Here is a 19,127-nt window from a genome sequence, read left to right on the forward strand (position 1 = left end):
CGATGGTGACAAAGTGTAAGTGCATGCTTGGATTTTATGACCTGCTGTCATCCCCAAAGTCCTAATTTTTTTATAGTTGTAGTCAAACCAGCAGTCCCACTGCACTTTTCAGATACACCATGATGTCTTTTTACTTAGTCTTAATGATTATGCTCGTAGACCCACCATTTTGACTAAGCTTTGCTAAAATATTGCAGACTTGCTGAAGTCAGTTTCTTGCTATTAAAGCAGGCAATGTTTTTATTTTGACAAACAAACATAAACCTGAAGGATTTAAACACTCTGAAGACAAGATTTGGAGAGTATTCTAGTTTTAGTTTTAGAAATCAATTAATTTATAAATTTTTTAAAATTTGTTATCATTTCCATACAAGTCTAAATGGCAACTCAATTCACTTTCTGCAAATGAAATTTTTTACTACTTTTGCCAAGTAAGAAGATAGCTTTCTCTGTGTCACCCTTCATATATGTTATTCTGACTGTTATTAGGAACAGACTGCCTGCAAGACTGGTATTAGCCAGAATGATCTGTCTCACCCACATGTACAGGCTTATTTCTCAACTATTTTTAGAAAGCATTTCTAAATTGATCTCAACTGCTGTAAATGGTCATAAGGTATTGCTATTGTTTTCTAGAAATTAATGTTAAAAAACATGATTCTGGCCACAAAAAACTACATAAACCCAGAACTACACAGCAAAGGGACTACTGGTTGGGTATATTTGACAACTTTTTTGAGGGCTAAATTCCATGAGTTTACACTACAGTAAGGCAGTGTTCATCTAAGGCTGTTGGCAGTTTGCTTGTTGGATGAGCCTAGCTAGATATTGCAAACCTATGCATTTTACAAGTGTTGGAATCAACAGCTGATCTGGTTTAACATGAAAAATACACCGAACAAGCTTGTTACTAGATCACAGGCCAAAATATCCCTGAGAAAGAAAATTTTATTCTTCTTAGTGGCCTCTTGCGTATTACAATAGTAATTTTAATATGAAAACTAGGTCTAAAAACACAAGGGGAAATTAACACTAACCCTTAAAAAGTTGGCTGCCAAAAGTGAATAAAGCCTACTTCAAACCAGCAAACAGACTGCTATACACTCAATCCAAATGGATGTGTAGAATTCCCGGTAAGATCTTGATAAAGCCTGCATTATGATCTATAGAGATTATAAGTGCTCTGAGAGTCTAATCATAAAATAAAGTGATGACTAAGCTCATAGGAAGCATGATTAGATTCAACAAATATGATGGTCAAGAATTTAATAGCATTCTCTCTATTAAATATGCCAAGTGCTACCATTCCAAATGAACCTAATGGAGTGCTCAGATGCTCAGCATCTTTGAATATTGGGTTCCAGAAATCTCAGTTAATTAAATGAACTACAATTAATTAAGTTAAAGATTGTCTAACTTCATTCTCCTATCTTTCTGTGTTTAATTAGTTTTTACTTAGGTTCTTGTATTTGCATGGTGGGGAGCAGCAACTATGAGCATGCCTCTGTTTATACTACAAAACATGGAAAACTCTTCAGGCTGTATCAGGCTACATCATTGTCAGAGAAAAAAAGGAATACAGATCTCAAAAGTAAATACAGTCATTAAGTAAAAAAACCAGCACTATGCAGACACATTTATGCTTCAAATTAAATTGTGTCATAATCCATTATCTAAATGTGTGAAAAACCATTAAAGTAATAGCTCATTACCTTTGTATCCTTGTTCAGTCTCCCTGAGATCAATTTTAGTAATTGGTTTGAAATCAGTGTCCCATAACCGAATGCAACCATCTCTCCCTCCAGTGGCAAAACCTTCCTCACAAGCATACATACTAAAAATTCCAGCCTGTTAACCAATAGTATAACAAGTTTTAAAGTTCTTACAATCGATTTAAACACACAAAGCAGATGTTTTTGAACAGACTCTTGTTAAAGGCTAGAACCTGCTAGGCAGCAAAATGTTGTCCATCCAGAAAGCAAACCAGCAAACACAGGGGGGATACTTTTATTTCAAGTGCTCCCATTTATCTAGAAGGTTTTGTACAAACAGCAGTGAAATAGCCTATTTGCAGAACTTTATATTTGGTTTGGTTTATATTATTACAAGGATAATTAAATAAATAATGGAACACTTAAAATAAATAGTTACCCGGAAAAAACAAAAACAAGCAAACAAGCAATACAAATATTCTTACAGGTGCGGAGATGATTGAGACATTCTTTCATGAAGTCAGTTCAGACATCATTTGGAATCTGACAGGAACTGAAAGAGTGTCAATTCATTCTCTTTGTTGAAAGACAGTTTGGTATTACAGTTTGATTTCTTCTTCATTTTTGAAAATGCCTCATTATTGATGACTGTCCTGTATTACAATGGAATAGTTCATGGAATGCCTGCTGATTCAGTATTTTATTAGGAAAACCTCTCAGTTAAGAGACAAGTTGAACTGCATGGAAATTAATACAATGAAGAGAAAACCTCAGTTTTCATAGTGGCCTTGTTCAATGTCTTAATAAATTAGTATATCTAATAATTAATTACAGAGGGGTTAGAAATTGGGCAAGAGAATGCATATTAGCCATGGCAAATCCCATAATTTATGAGGATGAAACAGAACGCATTCTATAGAAAGAGATTGTATTTAATCATTCTAATGAATCTAAATAAAATTCTGCAAACAAAATTATGCAGATATACTACAGGGGTTTATTGTTTGCCAAAGATATTTCCATGTTATTGCAGTCGCACATAACCACAACCTGGCAATTACACAGTAGTTCTGCAGGTAAGATGTTCCACTGACCGCTTTCTTAAATTAGGGATTGCTTCTATAAATAACAGTTACTCTCCTGAACACTTAGCTCTGATGTGAAGAGCTACTATGAATCTTGACACACTGTCAACATAACTAATTTTAGGAGGTGAGGAAAAAAATGTCATGTTTGCTCTTTCTAGAAAGGTTCTAGAAGAAAACTATAGCAAAACCTGTTAGATTTCATATCACTCCTTTTGTTCAAAAAGCCCATGCTAGAATGCCATTAGCCACAATCAGATTCAAAACAGGAGTAGTTCTCAAATACATTTGAAACAAGACATGAAAATCCTACTGTGCCTTTACTGCAGCAATGACAGACACATAGATTTCTTATACTAGAGTGGTTAGAAATCTAACACGATCCTATACGTTCCTTTCTCTCTGTAATTACAAGTGCTCCAAATTTGGGGGGGGGTTATGAAGCCAATTGGATAAACTGTTTTTGGAATGTGGTCAGAGTGCAATTCACAGATTAAACAGGTTTACTCCACATTGAAACTTTTATGAAGAGTCAGTCTTCAGTGTTGGGAATTTTAGCGGTAAATTTCTATTTAAAATAAGATCATTTGGTTACCAACTATTTTTAAGTAAACTGATCATAACTGAAACTACTCAATCTGTGAAACTTTAGATTTAGAAACTTCCCTTTAGATTTAGTCTGCTTGGTTAAATCAACGCTATAAATATCAGCAGTTCTGTTAGTATCAATTCAGCAGCTAGCATCTGTTGACAACATGTAAACAAAGTATAAGACTACATATACATTCGTAACTGATGAACAGTCTTAGACATTCTTCTGACCTGAAACAGAAGAACATCTTTGCAGCTAAGCCTTCAAGAAATATATCAATTCAATGAAGTGTTCATTTCAGAAATTGACATTAAAAACACAACTTACACTATGTGCTCCTTGAATTGTGCGGACTAAGTTTAGCCCTTTCCAAACATAGATGTCTCCATTTAAAGCACCAGAGTATGTGATATCTTCTTTTGCACATGCTAAACAAAGGATAGTTTGGAGATCTCCTGTTTTACCAAATATTCCTCTCTTTGCTGTCAGTGCATTTCCACACAATGTCCAAAACTGTGAAATGTAAATGACATATTAGGAAAAATTTCAGCAGAATTTCTGTTTTTTCGTATTAGTGTGCAGATCTCTCAGATGTACATCCTTACAGAACAGTGTCTGGACAGACACTTACACGACTCCTGTAGTCCTATCAGAATGCCCATTACTCCAAAAACTACCCACTTACCAAGGAAAAGCCCAGGAAAATGCAGTAAGTCTAAAACCAAAACAAAACAATCAAACTGTTTGAGAAAGTGAGGCACAATTCTTATTCACTATTGCTACACTACCCCTTCTCATCATCTCACTACCTTTTATCATGTTTTGCTGGGTGATATCTGTCAATGTGAATGCACACTTTTTAAAGCCAGGAACATCCCATTTGTCTTGTCTGCAAAACTTAAAATACAGCTACAGTTCTGAAGTAATAAAATGCTTGATCTTAAAGAACTTATGTGCCCTTTTTCCAGTGCACCGAAAGAGATTTATGCCTCAAATATAGTTACATTTACTGAGAAACCATATGTTGGATGGAGACTGCAAATGATTGCATGTGAAACAACACACTCTGACTAGGAGAGTAATAGGTTCTCTAAGCGGGAAATGATGACTTTCTTGACTTCTACATAGACACAGTAACATTCTGCAAAAAGGAATGTAAGACTGACTGGGGAAGCAAAAAGAATGAAGAGAATGCGAAGTTTGTCTTAGAAGGGTGTCTTTAGTGATGGGCTACAAATATCATACTATTTCTTTTTGAATCAGAGTGCTTTTTTATTTTTTCTTTTTTAATAAATGTAATTGTATGAAGCAGAGAGGATAGTTAGTGCACTCAGCTCCCCCTCAAGGATCAGACCTTCCAGGGAAGGTAGCGTAAAGAGAATTTCAATTAGATGTGTAAGAGAAGTGCTGAAATATCCAGGTCTGCCAGCACTGGGATGTTGTGGACACGTGCAGAAACAGAAGAGTAAATCTACGCGGTGTGGCACAGTCCCGAATGGACTCGCCAGCTCAGGTCTTCACTAGCTGAGGCATCTGCGGTCCATGGCACACTGGAGAAATACCTTCAGAGACCGGACAGGAATACTGAAGTCTCTGACAGATGCATAATGTCTGTCTCACTCCCACTTCATATGCCTACATCTTTGCGTGGCTATAAGCCAAATTTTTAGATTTTTCTCTTTCTACTTACTCCTATAAAATTCCTATAAAGCTGAATTCCAGAAAATCCTTGGATCAAGGATTTTTATTTCAGATCCTTCTCTACTTCCAATTCAATTAAATTTTCCCTTTGCCTCTTAACATAAGCCAATTTATGTGGGCAGTGGGAATATTTCCCCTAGGCCTTTCATTCTGTGAGTAAAACATACACTCTCCTCATTTCTGGTTAGCTGTAGAAGGGCAAGAGAGCAGGTAGCAGTGTTAGGAAATGGGTGGAGGGAGGATCCTGAGCTCCGTTTCAGATTCCTTAGCTCCTAGGCTTTACCACAGCTTCTAATATCCACTCAGCCAAATGAGCCAATAGAACTGAAATGCAAAAGGAGTAAATGGCACTATTCCCAAGTATTAGTCCCAATTCTCACAGTGATACAATTACTTTAGAGCTGTTCTTTTCCTTCATTGCAAGTTAAAGTAATTATCATATTCACACAGCCTTATAATGAACGGCAAGTATACAGACTGCTGTTTGAGCATCACTGGAGGGGAACATCTAATCATTTCCCCTCCACACTTTTTTTTTTTTTTTTTTTTTTTGGCATGCCTCTATCTATATGTATTTACTTTGCCTGGTATTATGCATGTTCAGGGTAATTATGGCCATTTTAAACAGAATACAGGTGCCAAACAAAGACAGGTTTTGGAAAACAGCTTGCAGAATACAACAGATGGTATCACTGCTGCCAAAACCACCCACAGTTTGAAAGCAATGGTGGTTTTAAGGGCACAAGCTTCTCGTTAACCAGAACTAGAGATATTAACTGGTTTCCCAAACTTCTAGTTAAAGCTCTTCCCACCCCAGTCATGTGAAATAATTGCCATCTGTTAGGAATGCTTTTGATGAGACAGGAGAAAAATAGAAACCTGCAGGGAATATTGGCAAACAGAAGGATTTCTTTCTAAGCTTTTCATAGACACGAGAATGTTTTATCCTACACTTATAGTATATATCTGGGTTCCTATTTAAATCAGCTCCAGAAAAGGTAACTTAGAGTGAGCAAATAGTGAGGCACTAGAGTTTTCATCTGTTCATCGCTGCAGGACTTGCATACCTTCTCTGTGGTATTCCTGCAAATGCTGGTAGCACGATAGGCCAAATAGCAGTTCGTTCAATTCATACATTTACCCTAGTTCCTCCTATACCTATTCAGTGACCCTTTCTAATGCTTAATGAGAGAAATCACTGAGGGCTGAGACATTTTTGAGACAATTAGGTGGAATGGAGAGGGCAGAGAACCCAAAAATTACAAGTATATAATGAGGAAAATTACACCAAACGATCTTCCAGCCTTGCTTAAGTGGATCTGCACCTCAGTCACTGCTGAAAACGTTCACAGAATAAAGAAATAAAAATGCAAACTGTCTTATATTTAAAGCCCTAATCATATAAGAGGACAAATTTCTTTTGTGACATTTATTTACTTTTAAACAAGTAAACAATAAAAGCTATTTACCTTTATGTGTTTTACTCCACAGCTGACGATTCTATTTGGTTGATACTGATCCCAGGAAATATCGAATATCTGTTAAAAAAATACAGTAGCCTGATATTTTAAATTATACAGTAGCTGCATCTAGGCTCAGTTCACTTTTGTGGTGTAACCTAATGTTCCTCAAGTTTAGGGAAGAATTATCAGTACATTTATCTTTATTCATTATTTTGGGCAAAAGGTACAGTATCTAATTTAACCTGATTACCAAAAGACCTCACTGACAAAATGGGTGAATATCATTTATTTGACCTAATCTACAGTTAAAATTGAATTCTTCATTTTGGTTAACGTTACCTTTACATTTATAATAGCATGCATCAAAAAATGAAGTATAGGATCCTACATAACTTAGCAGAACAAACTTACAGTGTATCTATGACTATGGGCTTATGCCAAATGGAAAATATTGTATGAAGTTTGGAAACAAAAAGTTTGTATTTTGGCCTAGATTTTCAACATGTTACTTTTAGACCTTTCAGCTCTGGCATTCAGCTTTTCAATGTCCAAGCTGAGAACATACAAGGTTACCACAATCATTAGTTACTTCAGGAAATGTATGTCTGTAGAGAAACACAATGGGACTATTTGCTGCTTTTAGCTCTTCAGCTGTTAAGTATAAATCACAAGAGAATGTCAATCAGCTTACAGGAACATAGTATCTTAAGCTTACCCATCATTCATTTTATACACAAGGAAGCACTGCCTTCCTACAAAGTATTTAACATCAGGATTTACAGTAGTTCAAGTACTATTTTGTTTAAGTGTTAGAACACACAAGATAGTTCACCTTCATGCTTTATGACTCCTGCACGCTAAATCATTAGAATTTGTGGCCTAATTAGATATGCATCCTTTCCACTCCCTCTTCAGTGCCAAATCTCCTTTTTCTGGTTGTGAAAGCCAATTGAGACTAAGATTTTAGTACTCCTTGCCTGTCCTGGAGTCTTCTACTAATTCAGAACCTGATCTTGTACCTACTGAGGTCAGTAGCAAAACTTCCACTGACATTACTGGAAATTGAACCGGTTCTGAAAGAGAAATTCAAATAAGGACTAAGATTCTCTTGTGTTGGGAACATTGTAAGCAAAAATGAAATACCAGATTTATTCAGATGACACATATATGCAGATTGACTGTATGTACACACAAATTGTAAGGAAAGGTTTAGTCTGCTGCTTTGCATATATAAATACTCCATCATGTGTAGCAGAACATTATAATACCTCAAAATTATAACATTCTAACATGTTATAATATCATAATATAGATAAAAGTTGTCAGAATGGGTCTATAATTTATTTTAATGTATGCATCCTTGTGCTTATATATGTTGGAGAGGTATTTTGCTTATGCTAAACCTCTTTGAACATTTCCTAATCCTGAATAACATTCTAAACTCAGAACTGTTCAGTTCTTATATTTATTGACATTTTTATGATCCTTTACCTGAAGTTAACAGATATAAAAGGAATATTTATCCTAATTATATTTCTCCTACAGGTAACTGTCTCAGGCAAAAATAAAAGGGAGCTAATTAAACTTTCCCTCAAGATAAAATGTCTTTCTGACATATTCAGAAAGAACATTCTCTTTGTCCACTGAGCTAGCATTTCACATCTTATATAAAGAGCTAAAGATCATCCTAATCAGTGCGTAATTACAAAGTATTTCCTCCCTAGGCTTTCTAGACAGTCAGCTCAAGAATCCATCATGTGCCTCATTTCTTAACACAGTGCTTTGTGCTATGTCTGGCACAACGAGAAGAAATAAATACCTTGTTCTGTATTTTAAAAGCCAGGTAGAATGATCAAAATTATCTTTGCATTAACCTAATATAAACCATATTTTTTAAAAAAAACACTTTTGTAACTCCCAGACAAAATTCAGTAAACCCTTCATACAATTACCCTGTCTGAATGGCCTGTAGCTGTTGCCAGTAGTTTTCCTCTCTTCCAGTCCCAAATACATACTGTGTTTTTGGCATCCAGTCCCACTGAAGCTAAACGCTAAGGAAAAACAATAGTAATCCAGTTAACAGAAAATCAACTCAAAAAACCATTTACTGTAGTTCAAATAATTAAGTGTACAAATGGATTTTCCCACATGTGAATTGTGTTTGAATTACGTTGCTAAAGGCACCATCAAGATATTCACACTTATCATTTACTCACTGGAGAAAGCACTGAAATGTCTGATCTATTCTAAGTCAGGTTATTGATGCTCAGAGGACTGGAGCACCTCTGCTATGAAGACAGGCTGAGGGAGTTGGGGTTGCTCAGCCTGGAGAAGAGAAGGCTCCAGGGAGACCTTAGAGCACCTTCCAGTACTTAAAGGGGTCTACAGGAAAGCTGGAGAGGGACTGCTTGCAAGGGCATGGAGTGATAGGACAAGAAGTGATGGCCTTAAGCTGAAGGCTCTGACCCTCTTTTAGTTTAAAACCATTACCTCTTGTCCTGTCACTACATTCCCTGATAAAGAGTCCCTCTCCAGCTTTCATAAAGTTCCTCTGAGTCCAGTCTACTTTTATATTGTCTTTCACTGAAATAAAAATACCTGAGGTCTTGTCAAACCAAACTGTGTGAGAATCTACTGCAGGAGCTTGCAAGACACCAAGTAGTCAGAATACTTGATTATGATACGGTACATCAAAATCTGTTTGAAGACTCTCCATATGTGAGTCTTTGAAATGGTAGATAAAGGTAGGTTCAAAATTTGGGGTTCTGTCACTAGATGTGATAGAAAAAAATTGAGGTTCCATCTCAGGTGTGCACTGAATATCTGCATTTAACCTTGGACAATATGCTTATTAGACATATAGTAATGAAGGGAAAAGAAAATCAAATATGGGAAAGAACGAACATGCTCCTGTCAGTTACCATCATAAAAATACTTATTTTGAGAAAGGACTATTATTGTAGCAAAAATAAGTTTTATTTGCCCTTGAGCAATCTACCTCTACCCAGGGATTTGGATGTACTGATCAAACCACAAGATATTTTTCATGGAACCTTCACCAATTCCAACTTTTTCTCACCTCTTTTATACTCTTCTCCTCACTATGGAAACCATGGCAGTATTTACAGTATCTTTTAGATTCATGGTGTGAACGACATCAGACCTGAACTGTACCTACCAGTCTGGAAATTACCATTAGTGGGGAAGATGGACAGTGAAAGTACTAGGGGAAATAAAGAAGTATTTTATATTTTCTTTTAACATAGGTCTACTGAGGAAGGTCTCCTGCTGGCAGAAAAGTGATAAATGCTGAATTTCCTTTTTGGTTGAAACATACTTTTAGTCCTCCTTCTGGAAGGGAATTTGACAGAATTCTGTTCAGAGAATTCACAGAACTACCAGAAGAAAATATCTGCCAAGTAGTTTATGCACATAATTAAACAACTATTTTTAAATCTACACAGATTTAGAAGATCTGGCTAAAGAAGCCTACTGCTACCTAATGCCAAATTTAGAAATGCATGTATGTATGTATTATGGCAGTGCCCTCCTCACTCCATTTTTCAAAAAATTGTATTTTTAGAAAGCACACAAAAAGGGTTCATCTAAAATAACTCAGAACAGAAATGGAACTGTATAGTATTGGTGAAATACTTTAATATAAAAGACACCAGCCTCGTAGGCAATTCTGTGAAGGGTAGATGTTAGTACTTTTAAGGAGAAACTGCAGTTAATTCCTGATTCAAAAAAAGGCATTTTTAATTATAGGCAAACTGACAGCTCTTCATTAAACATTCGAACAAAGTGCAGCTTTCCTACCGCCAAATGTCACCTCCTGGTCATAGAGAAAAATCCCAAACTAAAATACATACTTTTAAATAGCAACAGTTCTGCAAGATATTCAGCTCTCATCAATGCTTTTAAAATACAATATTCATTAGAGATAATGTAGAAAATAGGAAATTTACTCAAAATGTATTTGTCTCCAAATTTAAAGCTGTATTGAAGGTACATAAAATAAAGGAAGCATATAAGCTATCCCCTGATTTAAGCTGTATTTCATCGTCCCCATATATTACAAAAGATAACAAATCCTGTTTAGTCTCCATTACCCAGTTTGTGGTAAATGGTGCCGGGGAAGCGCTGCAGAGACAACTAAGCTGTCTCCATGCAGTGCCAGCTGAAGTCCAGCAGGGAGTAATATTTCAGAACTAATTCATTTGAATGCCTGAAACAGACACTCCAGAGTTTCTGGTACAAGGAGAACTAATTAACTTGGCTAAAATATAGATGCAGTGGCACTGTTTTGAGACCCACACTAAATCCACATACTGGAGCTGTGCAGCACTCAACACAGCAGCTACCCTTGGAACCAGAAGCTGTGCACTGCAGAGTGGGAGGAAGCCAAGTTGACTTTATGGGGATCCAGCTCAGGTAGAGAAGCAGAATTATCTGGGCTTTTCCTCAGTCTACTTTTATTTAGAAAGCGGACAGCTGACAGAGTTAGCAAAGAAAAGATTGTATTTCTTACTTACATGATTGTTGAATTTATTTGTGTTTTGGGGCTAAAATACAAATCTTTCTTGGATATTAATAGACATTCAATAGAAATGAAAGGTATGTATTAGAAGGAAGGGTGCAAGCAACGTATGCAAAGTCTGTTTTGTCCTATCACAAGATGCCAGCTCCCTTGGGTGTGCTGACTAAATAAACTGGAACTGCTAGCAGCTCTGAATTCCAAATACTCAAAGTCTTTCTACCATGCCCTTTAATTTTGGCTCAGCACAGCAGCTTCTTTTGCAAAGCCAGAAAGAGCAACAAAAAGCCGATACATTATCCATATTTATGTTTTCCAGCATTGGTCTTTCTCCAGATATAAAAGCGTTCTGTGCAAATTTTTATTTCCAGAATAAACTGCAACTTCTCCAGCGCTTCCAGAAACAGAACTTTACTGTTCTGCAAGGTCACCACAGTAGTATGTTCAGTTTTTAATTACAGCAAGGCACCCAGCAGGATTTTCAGAAGGGCTCCACCTTTAACTCATATTGACTGGGCTCTTTGGTGAGTCTTTATTCCCATTAGGTATTTAAATAGGTTTTTAAAAAAAAGTTTACCCACCAGTCCTAGGAAGTTAAAAATCAGGAAAAAAATTAAGAACAGGTATTTCTGAATGAACAATTAAAAAAAGTATAGCATTACAAATTTTGTTCTGTTGATTCAAGGGTTTTCTCATCTGATTTTTTTATTCCATAATTCCCAGGAACACCTTTTTCTTTAATTAGAATTGGCACAGGAGATTTCAGAGGAAATGGCTTTACTTTAAGAAAACTGGAGGAAGATGGTTGAAAACTAGGCTTAAAATAGAAAGCTAGTTCCAATTTCTAATGGGGAAATATAATCCATAGTACTGTTTAGTATTTCAAGTTACCCAATGCTTTTTAGACACGTTAAAGGCAATTGCTTACGTTGGTGTCCTTCATTGCAGACTAATCTTTAAACTGAATATACACAAGATATTGCACAATAACAAGTACTTTTGTTTCATGTGAGAATGCATTTCATGTATTGTATGGCCAGTTCTGATCTCAGAAAGAGTAGTAAAAGCACTGTGTGGTCAGTGGAAGAGTAGCTGGGCATACGATAATAAAGCCCTTCTCAATAGACAGCTAACCATCTAGAACATGATTTTAAGAAAATCATCTAAAGGCAGTTCTGTCCTATTGGGATGCAATTCTGAGGAACACAGCAAATACAAAACCCAATAAAGATCTGCGCAAAAATCCAGGTTATCAGCTAATCTAAGCATTCCTAAACATATTTTAGCATCCAACTATAAAGTATGACCATAGTGTTACAGGAGAAAACTCATTTGGACATCAATAATCACAAAATTGCAGAGATAGATACTTATAGAACTATGAACATGAAATATTTCTCAGGTTTATGTGAATCTTAGATCTATTTTCCTCCTACTTCATTCACAACTGAATGCTTTTAATAGCTCACCTCCAGGGAAAAAATAAAAATCAATGTATTTAGCTGTGAATGACCCACCACTTACTTATATTTTAAATTTTGTCTCAAAATACCATATAATCATATAATCTAATCACATTGTACAAAGCCACACACTCTGTGTCCTAACCCCACTATTCAATTAAATTGACCATGCACCCCAGCCAATGAGACTCTCCTAGCAGTGAGATGACTGGAGTTCCTCTGCCAAAAAAGCTGCAGGATTGTGAGGACTTTGCCAGGAACCGATCTCTTTGAACAGTAGGTGACAAATATGTGGTGAAGCTATTACGTTTGAGCCAGAGCGCGCCATTTCTTCTATGGATATTTGCTCAACACTCAATGCTTCTACCTGACTTGAATGCTAGGTTGTGATTTTCATCTCAAAAATGTCTTTGAAAGAGCTGCATTTGCAGTCCTTGCTTTAAAAAATTAATTGTAATAGGAGCTTCAGTACTACAGCCATATAGCTACCTAAACATAAAATACTTCAAGGTGCATACCTTCTAGAATCAGAAATCAAACCAAATTCAAAGCACAGAGAAAGAAGATACAAACCTGGCCATCTGAATCAAAAGCTAAGCAGGCGACTCCATGTGTATGTGCATCCTTAAGAACAGACACAGTCTGTACACGGTAGGAATCCCAGATGCAAATGTAAGGGTCCTTCCCAACCTGCCCTGTAGCTACTAAAGTTTTATCCGGGTGAACTGCAAGGCTGAAACAGAACACAGTTGAAGTTATAATACACTTTCTGAATCAGTAGTATGGTATAAAGTGTAAAAATTAAATTAAAAAACCCACACCTCAATTTTTTTTTAGTTCTCAAAAGCTTCAGCTCGTTTTGATTTATTGGCATGATCATATCAACTGTCTTAAAAACTCAGTCTATTCCATTATTTACTTAAAATAATATGTTTTACTGAGAACAACATGGCTAATGCAGAATACAATTTATTATGTAATAATATTTTAACTAGAAAATTTAAGGAAAACATAACCAGAGAATTTTTGAATACTTTTGATTGATAAGCTGAATGAACACCCAGGCTTTATCTTAGTCTTTCATAGCTTTATAAAGTCAGTGGATGATTTTCTACAATTTATTCCTCTTTTACACATCAGCTCAAATATTCTGAAATATGGACCAGTGGCTGAATAATGGCTATTTTTCACTATGAAAAAAAACATGCGAGAAATCACCTCATCTTTACATGTTTAAAGACAGTAACCTCAGAAGAGACAGAGAAATAAATTGTTTCTCCTATATTTGAAGAATAATGACATATGCATTTTAAGATCTACTTTTAGTTACTGCTGCCCGAGTAGAGGTGAAATTTACCTTTATTAGTATACCTCATTTTCTCTAACAGTCAATTAGAAACAGTACTTTGCACAAAATCTGTCACATCAAGCTATATTTCTACTACTTAAATCCAAGAAAGGATTTCAAAAACTGTTTCCTGGTTTTCAGTGATTAACTCCACTAGCATGCAGACTTGCTTTGGCCAATTCTTTCTTGTACATTTATTAAACACATTAAACACTCAACTTTTTTATTCTGTGAAGTATTTTTACAGAGATATGTCACTGCAAGCTGCATTGTAACACAGGCTCTATTAGCAGAATCACACTATATTTCTGTTCACAGTCCTTCAGATGTGAAAATCTCCACCAGGCAGCCCACAGTATCCTTCTCCCTCACCCCTGCCTAAGTGTGAACACTAATATTTACTTCCATTTTGGTGTGTTGGGAGCATTTCTGTTAGATGTCAAACATTTTCTGGAACCAAGCTGTAGCATCACTTAAAAAAAAAAAAAAAATCAGTTCTATTTTCCTCATCCCACATAACAGATTTCCATTGTAACGCAAAAGACAAAAGGCCGCCATTTAGCAAACTTCATCCCACATTAACAAGAGGAATGCAGGCTATCCGTAGTGACACAGTACCAGAAGCTGGTCTTTGCAATTATTCTAAGCTATTGTCAAGCTACCCTTCAACCCTTGAGGTATTCTCTGTGACAAAACCCAGAGGATCTAGTTTGAAAATCTAGCTCATGGATGTTAACAATAAAAAAAAAAAAATCCTTCCTAAGGTAATATGAATACAAAGACAGTTTTATACTGTGATCCAGGAAAAAAATTTGAACAATGTCTGAGTATGTGAGCTACAGATGGAATAAGGAAAAATATCCTATTAATAAATTGACATTCAACAGATGGCTTAGGGAAGCTGAATACTTCTTCTATCCCAGGAGTAGATAATACTAATTATTAAGAAGAATTCATCAAGACTTAAAGAAGTTTCACAAACATAAGTACTCATTTTTTTCATGTTCGAGAACAATCCATGCAAAAAGAACAATTTTAGCACAATGCCCAGTAAAACTGTTCTATCCGCTCCTGCACTTGATCATTCCTCCTTTCCCTCATAGGTCTGGATTCTACATTATACTGTGTGTCAACTAGTTCATCTCACTTCTAAACCTATAAGAGGAATAAAGGATGACTCCACCATACTTAAGCTGTGATACCTATAATTAAGTTAGAATACTTTTCTTCAATGGTAAGAACCAGATGGAAAAGATTAATTGGGCTAATCTATCTCACTGCTAGAACAGAACTGCAGCTTAATTACATCTACCGCTGTTTTGTACAGTTCAGTTTTTACATGCCAGAACTTCCTATTTTACATTTTGTATTTCCATTCCTGGATAGAAGGTTAAGAACAAGAACACATTTCCTACAACATAAATATGTCTGTACTGAACAGACCTGTTATTTATCCTTTTTGACACATGAAGTCAGCTAGTGGGGGAACTAAAATTAGGAATTAATATCAATTTTTGGCACCTAAATAAGTAGACTGATTGTTCAGAACTGCTAAGGACATTCATCTCCTGCTACCAGCCTTTACAATGCACTACAACTGCCTACGTTCAGTCTGGCTGTTAGATAACCAAGTGTTTATTTTTGGCAGACAGAGCAGTGGGTTACAGAATAAGGAAATGGAGTCCAATTTCAAGAACAAATCTTGGTGGCTGTTTGTTACCTGTATATGATTTACATGTTTGCTGTGTTTTAAAATATGAAAATTGTATGCACAATATATCTGCTCTATCAATCGCTTCCTGCCTTAGGATTATAAGATTTCCTGCTGGCACGGGTTCTGTGCCCATTCCTGCCTTTTAAAATGAGTGTAAGCTTCACTGCTTGCGTTTTGAACTGCATTTATTCAACCTTTCTAAGCAAACATTCTATCCTATATCTACACCATTTATAATGATACCACATCACTATTTGCATCACTGGAAAATACTGAAATACTATGACAATCAGTGCAATATGAAAATATGATTAGAATAGATTAGGCATACAAACAACAGCAATTTATGGTACAAAAAAATATTATTAGGGAATTACTTCCTATTCCTTCCAACCAGAAGAACATATAGAAACACAAAAGTCTTTATTATGCAACCAGACAGTTTTCTGCCAGTCACGAGGCAGATACCTCTTTGAGATACATTAGTGTACATCAGAGTTGTTCAATTAAAGTGAATGGTGGGACCACTGAATTTCTTCACTCCCACACCCCCTATCACACAACTTTACTTCCCTAAGCCTGTACTCCTTTGCTCTGCTCATCCACCAGACTTTGCACACTCTTATCAGTGTATGTATCCAGTACCTAATAACAATAATAAAAATAAATTAACTGGGAAAACAAAATCAGACTTATACCTTAAAGTCACAAGCATTTCTCTTAAATGTAATTCACATAATTCCTGTGCTTTTCCCTTAAGTGCAGTATACAAATTACACTAGTCCGGGTTTGTGGGAAAAGGAACTCGATGCTCTCATGCTAAAGAGTTGGGGTGGAAATGGGAAGGATAAAAGTAGCAGCAATTGCTGCTGGTCCTGCTTGCTGGTAGTGGCAGTCACTTCCCCACATGCCTTGATCTTCTCTGTGGGAATAGTATGAGGAGCAGATGCACACATAGGGTAAGAGGCAGAGATCAACTGCTCTGGAAGTGTAGGGAAGGCAAAGCAAGGGGATTCCTGGCAGTCTGCTCCTCCGGGCAGCTGAATGCTTTTGTGTATGCATAAAGCTAACTGCGAATTCCAAAAGCACTCTGATGTGTTTGCAAAAAGCCATCTGTAATAAAAGTGCCTTGACAGGCACTTCTTTTAAGCAAACAATCCATTTAAGATGAACTTTAATATTACTTTAGGTAATATTTTAACATTACACCTTATTAATAAAAAGCTCTATTAGGAAGAAGAGATTTCAGGGAACATTTCCTTTCCCTTCCAAGATCAACAATTCTGAATCCTAGCATCCAAGGCTGGAACCCTGTTAATTTAGGATAATTAAAGATGCCAGTCATGTGTTCCGGCAGGGTCTGATGAAATGCTTTATAAAAGTCATTAGTGGATCCATCTGGTCTGGGGGCCTTGCCAGACGGTAAACTCTTACTACCTCCGCAATTTCTGTTGCAATAATACCCTGCTCCAACATTTTCTTTTTCTTTTATAACCACATTACAGTTTCAATGGACTGAAAGTATTGGTTCCTTGTCTATATTGTGTTTTTTTTGTTTTCTGTAATATGTTCCATATGCTTATATACATATAATTCAAATCTCAAGTTTTAAACTGAGATGGAACTAAGTAGAAAAGTTTAGATATGGAATGCAAACTACTTCAAGTAGTTGAATTGAATATTAAATTGTTTCATTTAATTAAATATTAAATTGTAATTTCTGTATTTAAATTGTTCCCAAACTGTGAATAAACCAATTTTTTCTTCATAAAGTACACAGTCAAGGAACCAGAGAATTATAGATGCTAGAAAGAATGGATTATTGGGGAGAACAAAAAAGGGATGAGGGAATTGATGATGGTTGAGAAAGAGAGGTTTCAAGGAGAGAAGAGAAGGCTCTGGGTAGGTTTAATGACAGCCTTCCAGAACCTCAAAAGCAGTTATACAGAAGGTGGAGGTACTCTTTTCACAAGGATGCACAGTGAGAGGACAAAAGGCAAGAGAGACGAGTTTCTTCATGGGAAATTCTGTGTGGATACAAGAAAAACATTCTTCACCATAAGAATTAAAGACTGGGATAGGTTGCCTAGAGAAGTGGTAGAGTCCCCCTTGTTGGAAATGATTCAAGACCTGCTTGGCTTGACAGGACCCTGGATTGGATAACCTAATCTAAAGCTGTGCTCTCAAGAGAAAGTTAGACTGGATGATCTCCAGAGGCCCCCTCCAAACTAGACTTTTCTATGATTCCAGATACTGAAATAAATCAAGTCTAAAGTAATCAAAGTAAAAAGGCATTTTAGCTCACAGCAGTTTACTTGCATTAGATAATTGCTCCTTGATGCTGCAAAAAGAAAGCAACTCCTCTTACCTTTAATACATACATACAGACTTGATAGGTTCATTGAGATCTTGAAATGGGTGTATCATATAAGAGATACAAGTTTAAAACTCACTGTTCTGGATATTTTAAATATATCACTGCACTATACTATTTATCAGGTAGTCAAAACACTTTTTCACTGCAGCCGCCAAAGGCTGAACATTTGCTTTTATAGTCTTGAGTGTATAATTTTCCAAGGTATGATTTCTATTTATGAACGCTATATTAAATTGAATCTTTTTTATGACCATCTTATTAACTATTCTTTGATCAACAGGAATCAAGCAAGTACACTTTTCATACAAACTAAAACTAGTTTCCAGAACATCCCACCTGACAAGAATTGCTTTTTGAAAGAGAAAGTAAACACCTACAGCTGTGAATGAAGTCAATGCAGACTGTGATTGAAAATCACTGCGTTAGATGGACTCATCATCCATCTCTTGACAATGCGATTCATTCTCAGTGCTAGGGCTGTTTTGCGCCTTAAAGTAGTGTGCAAATTTGATGCTATTCTAAAATAACTCTTCATCGTTAGACACTGATAAATTATAAATTATTCTCTATTTCAAACCCATCCTGTTTTAAATTTTGAACAACTTTCATGTTTAAACAAACCTTTACAGAATTATGTAGTTTTACGTAACGCAATGCTATACAATGATAATAAAGACTCGGGGAGAAACGTGAGGTAAATTTAAAATCAAATTCCATAGCAATGCAGATACTGTCTGTATATGATTAATTCTCTTCAAAAACAAATGAAAGAATTTATGCTTTCTTGCTCAGAATCTGCGACAAACCCTACAGTTTAGCAGAACAGAGAACATAGCGGGTCTTTCCTCAGAAATTAGGTCAAACTTGTTGCAAAGTACTCAGGGCGCTGACTGTGCTATGCTTGAATGATGGACAGATAAATAACACAGCTATGTTTTTTCTTAAGACTTGTTCTCTGTAGCAAAAAAGATATCTCTGAAGAAAAAATTTTTCCATGAAGCCCCAAGCCTGCCCTGAAATAGGCCATTACGTGCCAGGAGGTATTTTCTTCTTGGTTGCCTCCTTCTGCTCCGCACTGTTAGTTCTCAGTGCAGAAAGAAGTGACTCTTTCAAGATCCTGACAGGCCAGCAGGCT

At 36.1% G+C, this 19,127-nt stretch overlaps 1 protein-coding gene across 13 annotated transcripts in view; it reads right to left on the bottom strand.

The window, feature by feature from the left end:
• The window catches only part of EML6 (EMAP like 6), a 114,328-nt gene that overhangs the window by 62,796 nt on the left and 32,405 nt on the right, over window positions 1-19,127 (bottom strand). For all 13 annotated transcript variants that reach the window (XR_008576690.1, XR_008576693.1, XR_008576692.1 and 10 more), the window contains exons 3-7: window positions 13,127-13,286; window positions 8,506-8,604; window positions 6,560-6,628; window positions 3,717-3,902; window positions 1,713-1,848 (exon numbers count right to left, since the gene is read on the bottom strand). Coding sequence is in view for 9 of the 13 variants with exons in the window: in XM_054822643.1 (XP_054678618.1) it covers window positions 1,713-1,848; window positions 3,717-3,902; window positions 6,560-6,628; window positions 8,506-8,604; window positions 13,127-13,286 (650 nt within the window). In the remaining 4 variants the exon portion in view is untranslated. The remainder of the gene's footprint in view (window positions 1-1,712; window positions 1,849-3,716; window positions 3,903-6,559; window positions 6,629-8,505; window positions 8,605-13,126; window positions 13,287-19,127) is intronic.

The sequence above is a fragment of the Grus americana genome, chromosome 3 (assembly GCF_028858705.1).
Source record: "Grus americana isolate bGruAme1 chromosome 3, bGruAme1.mat, whole genome shotgun sequence".
NCBI lineage: Eukaryota > Metazoa > Chordata > Aves > Gruiformes > Gruidae > Grus > Grus americana.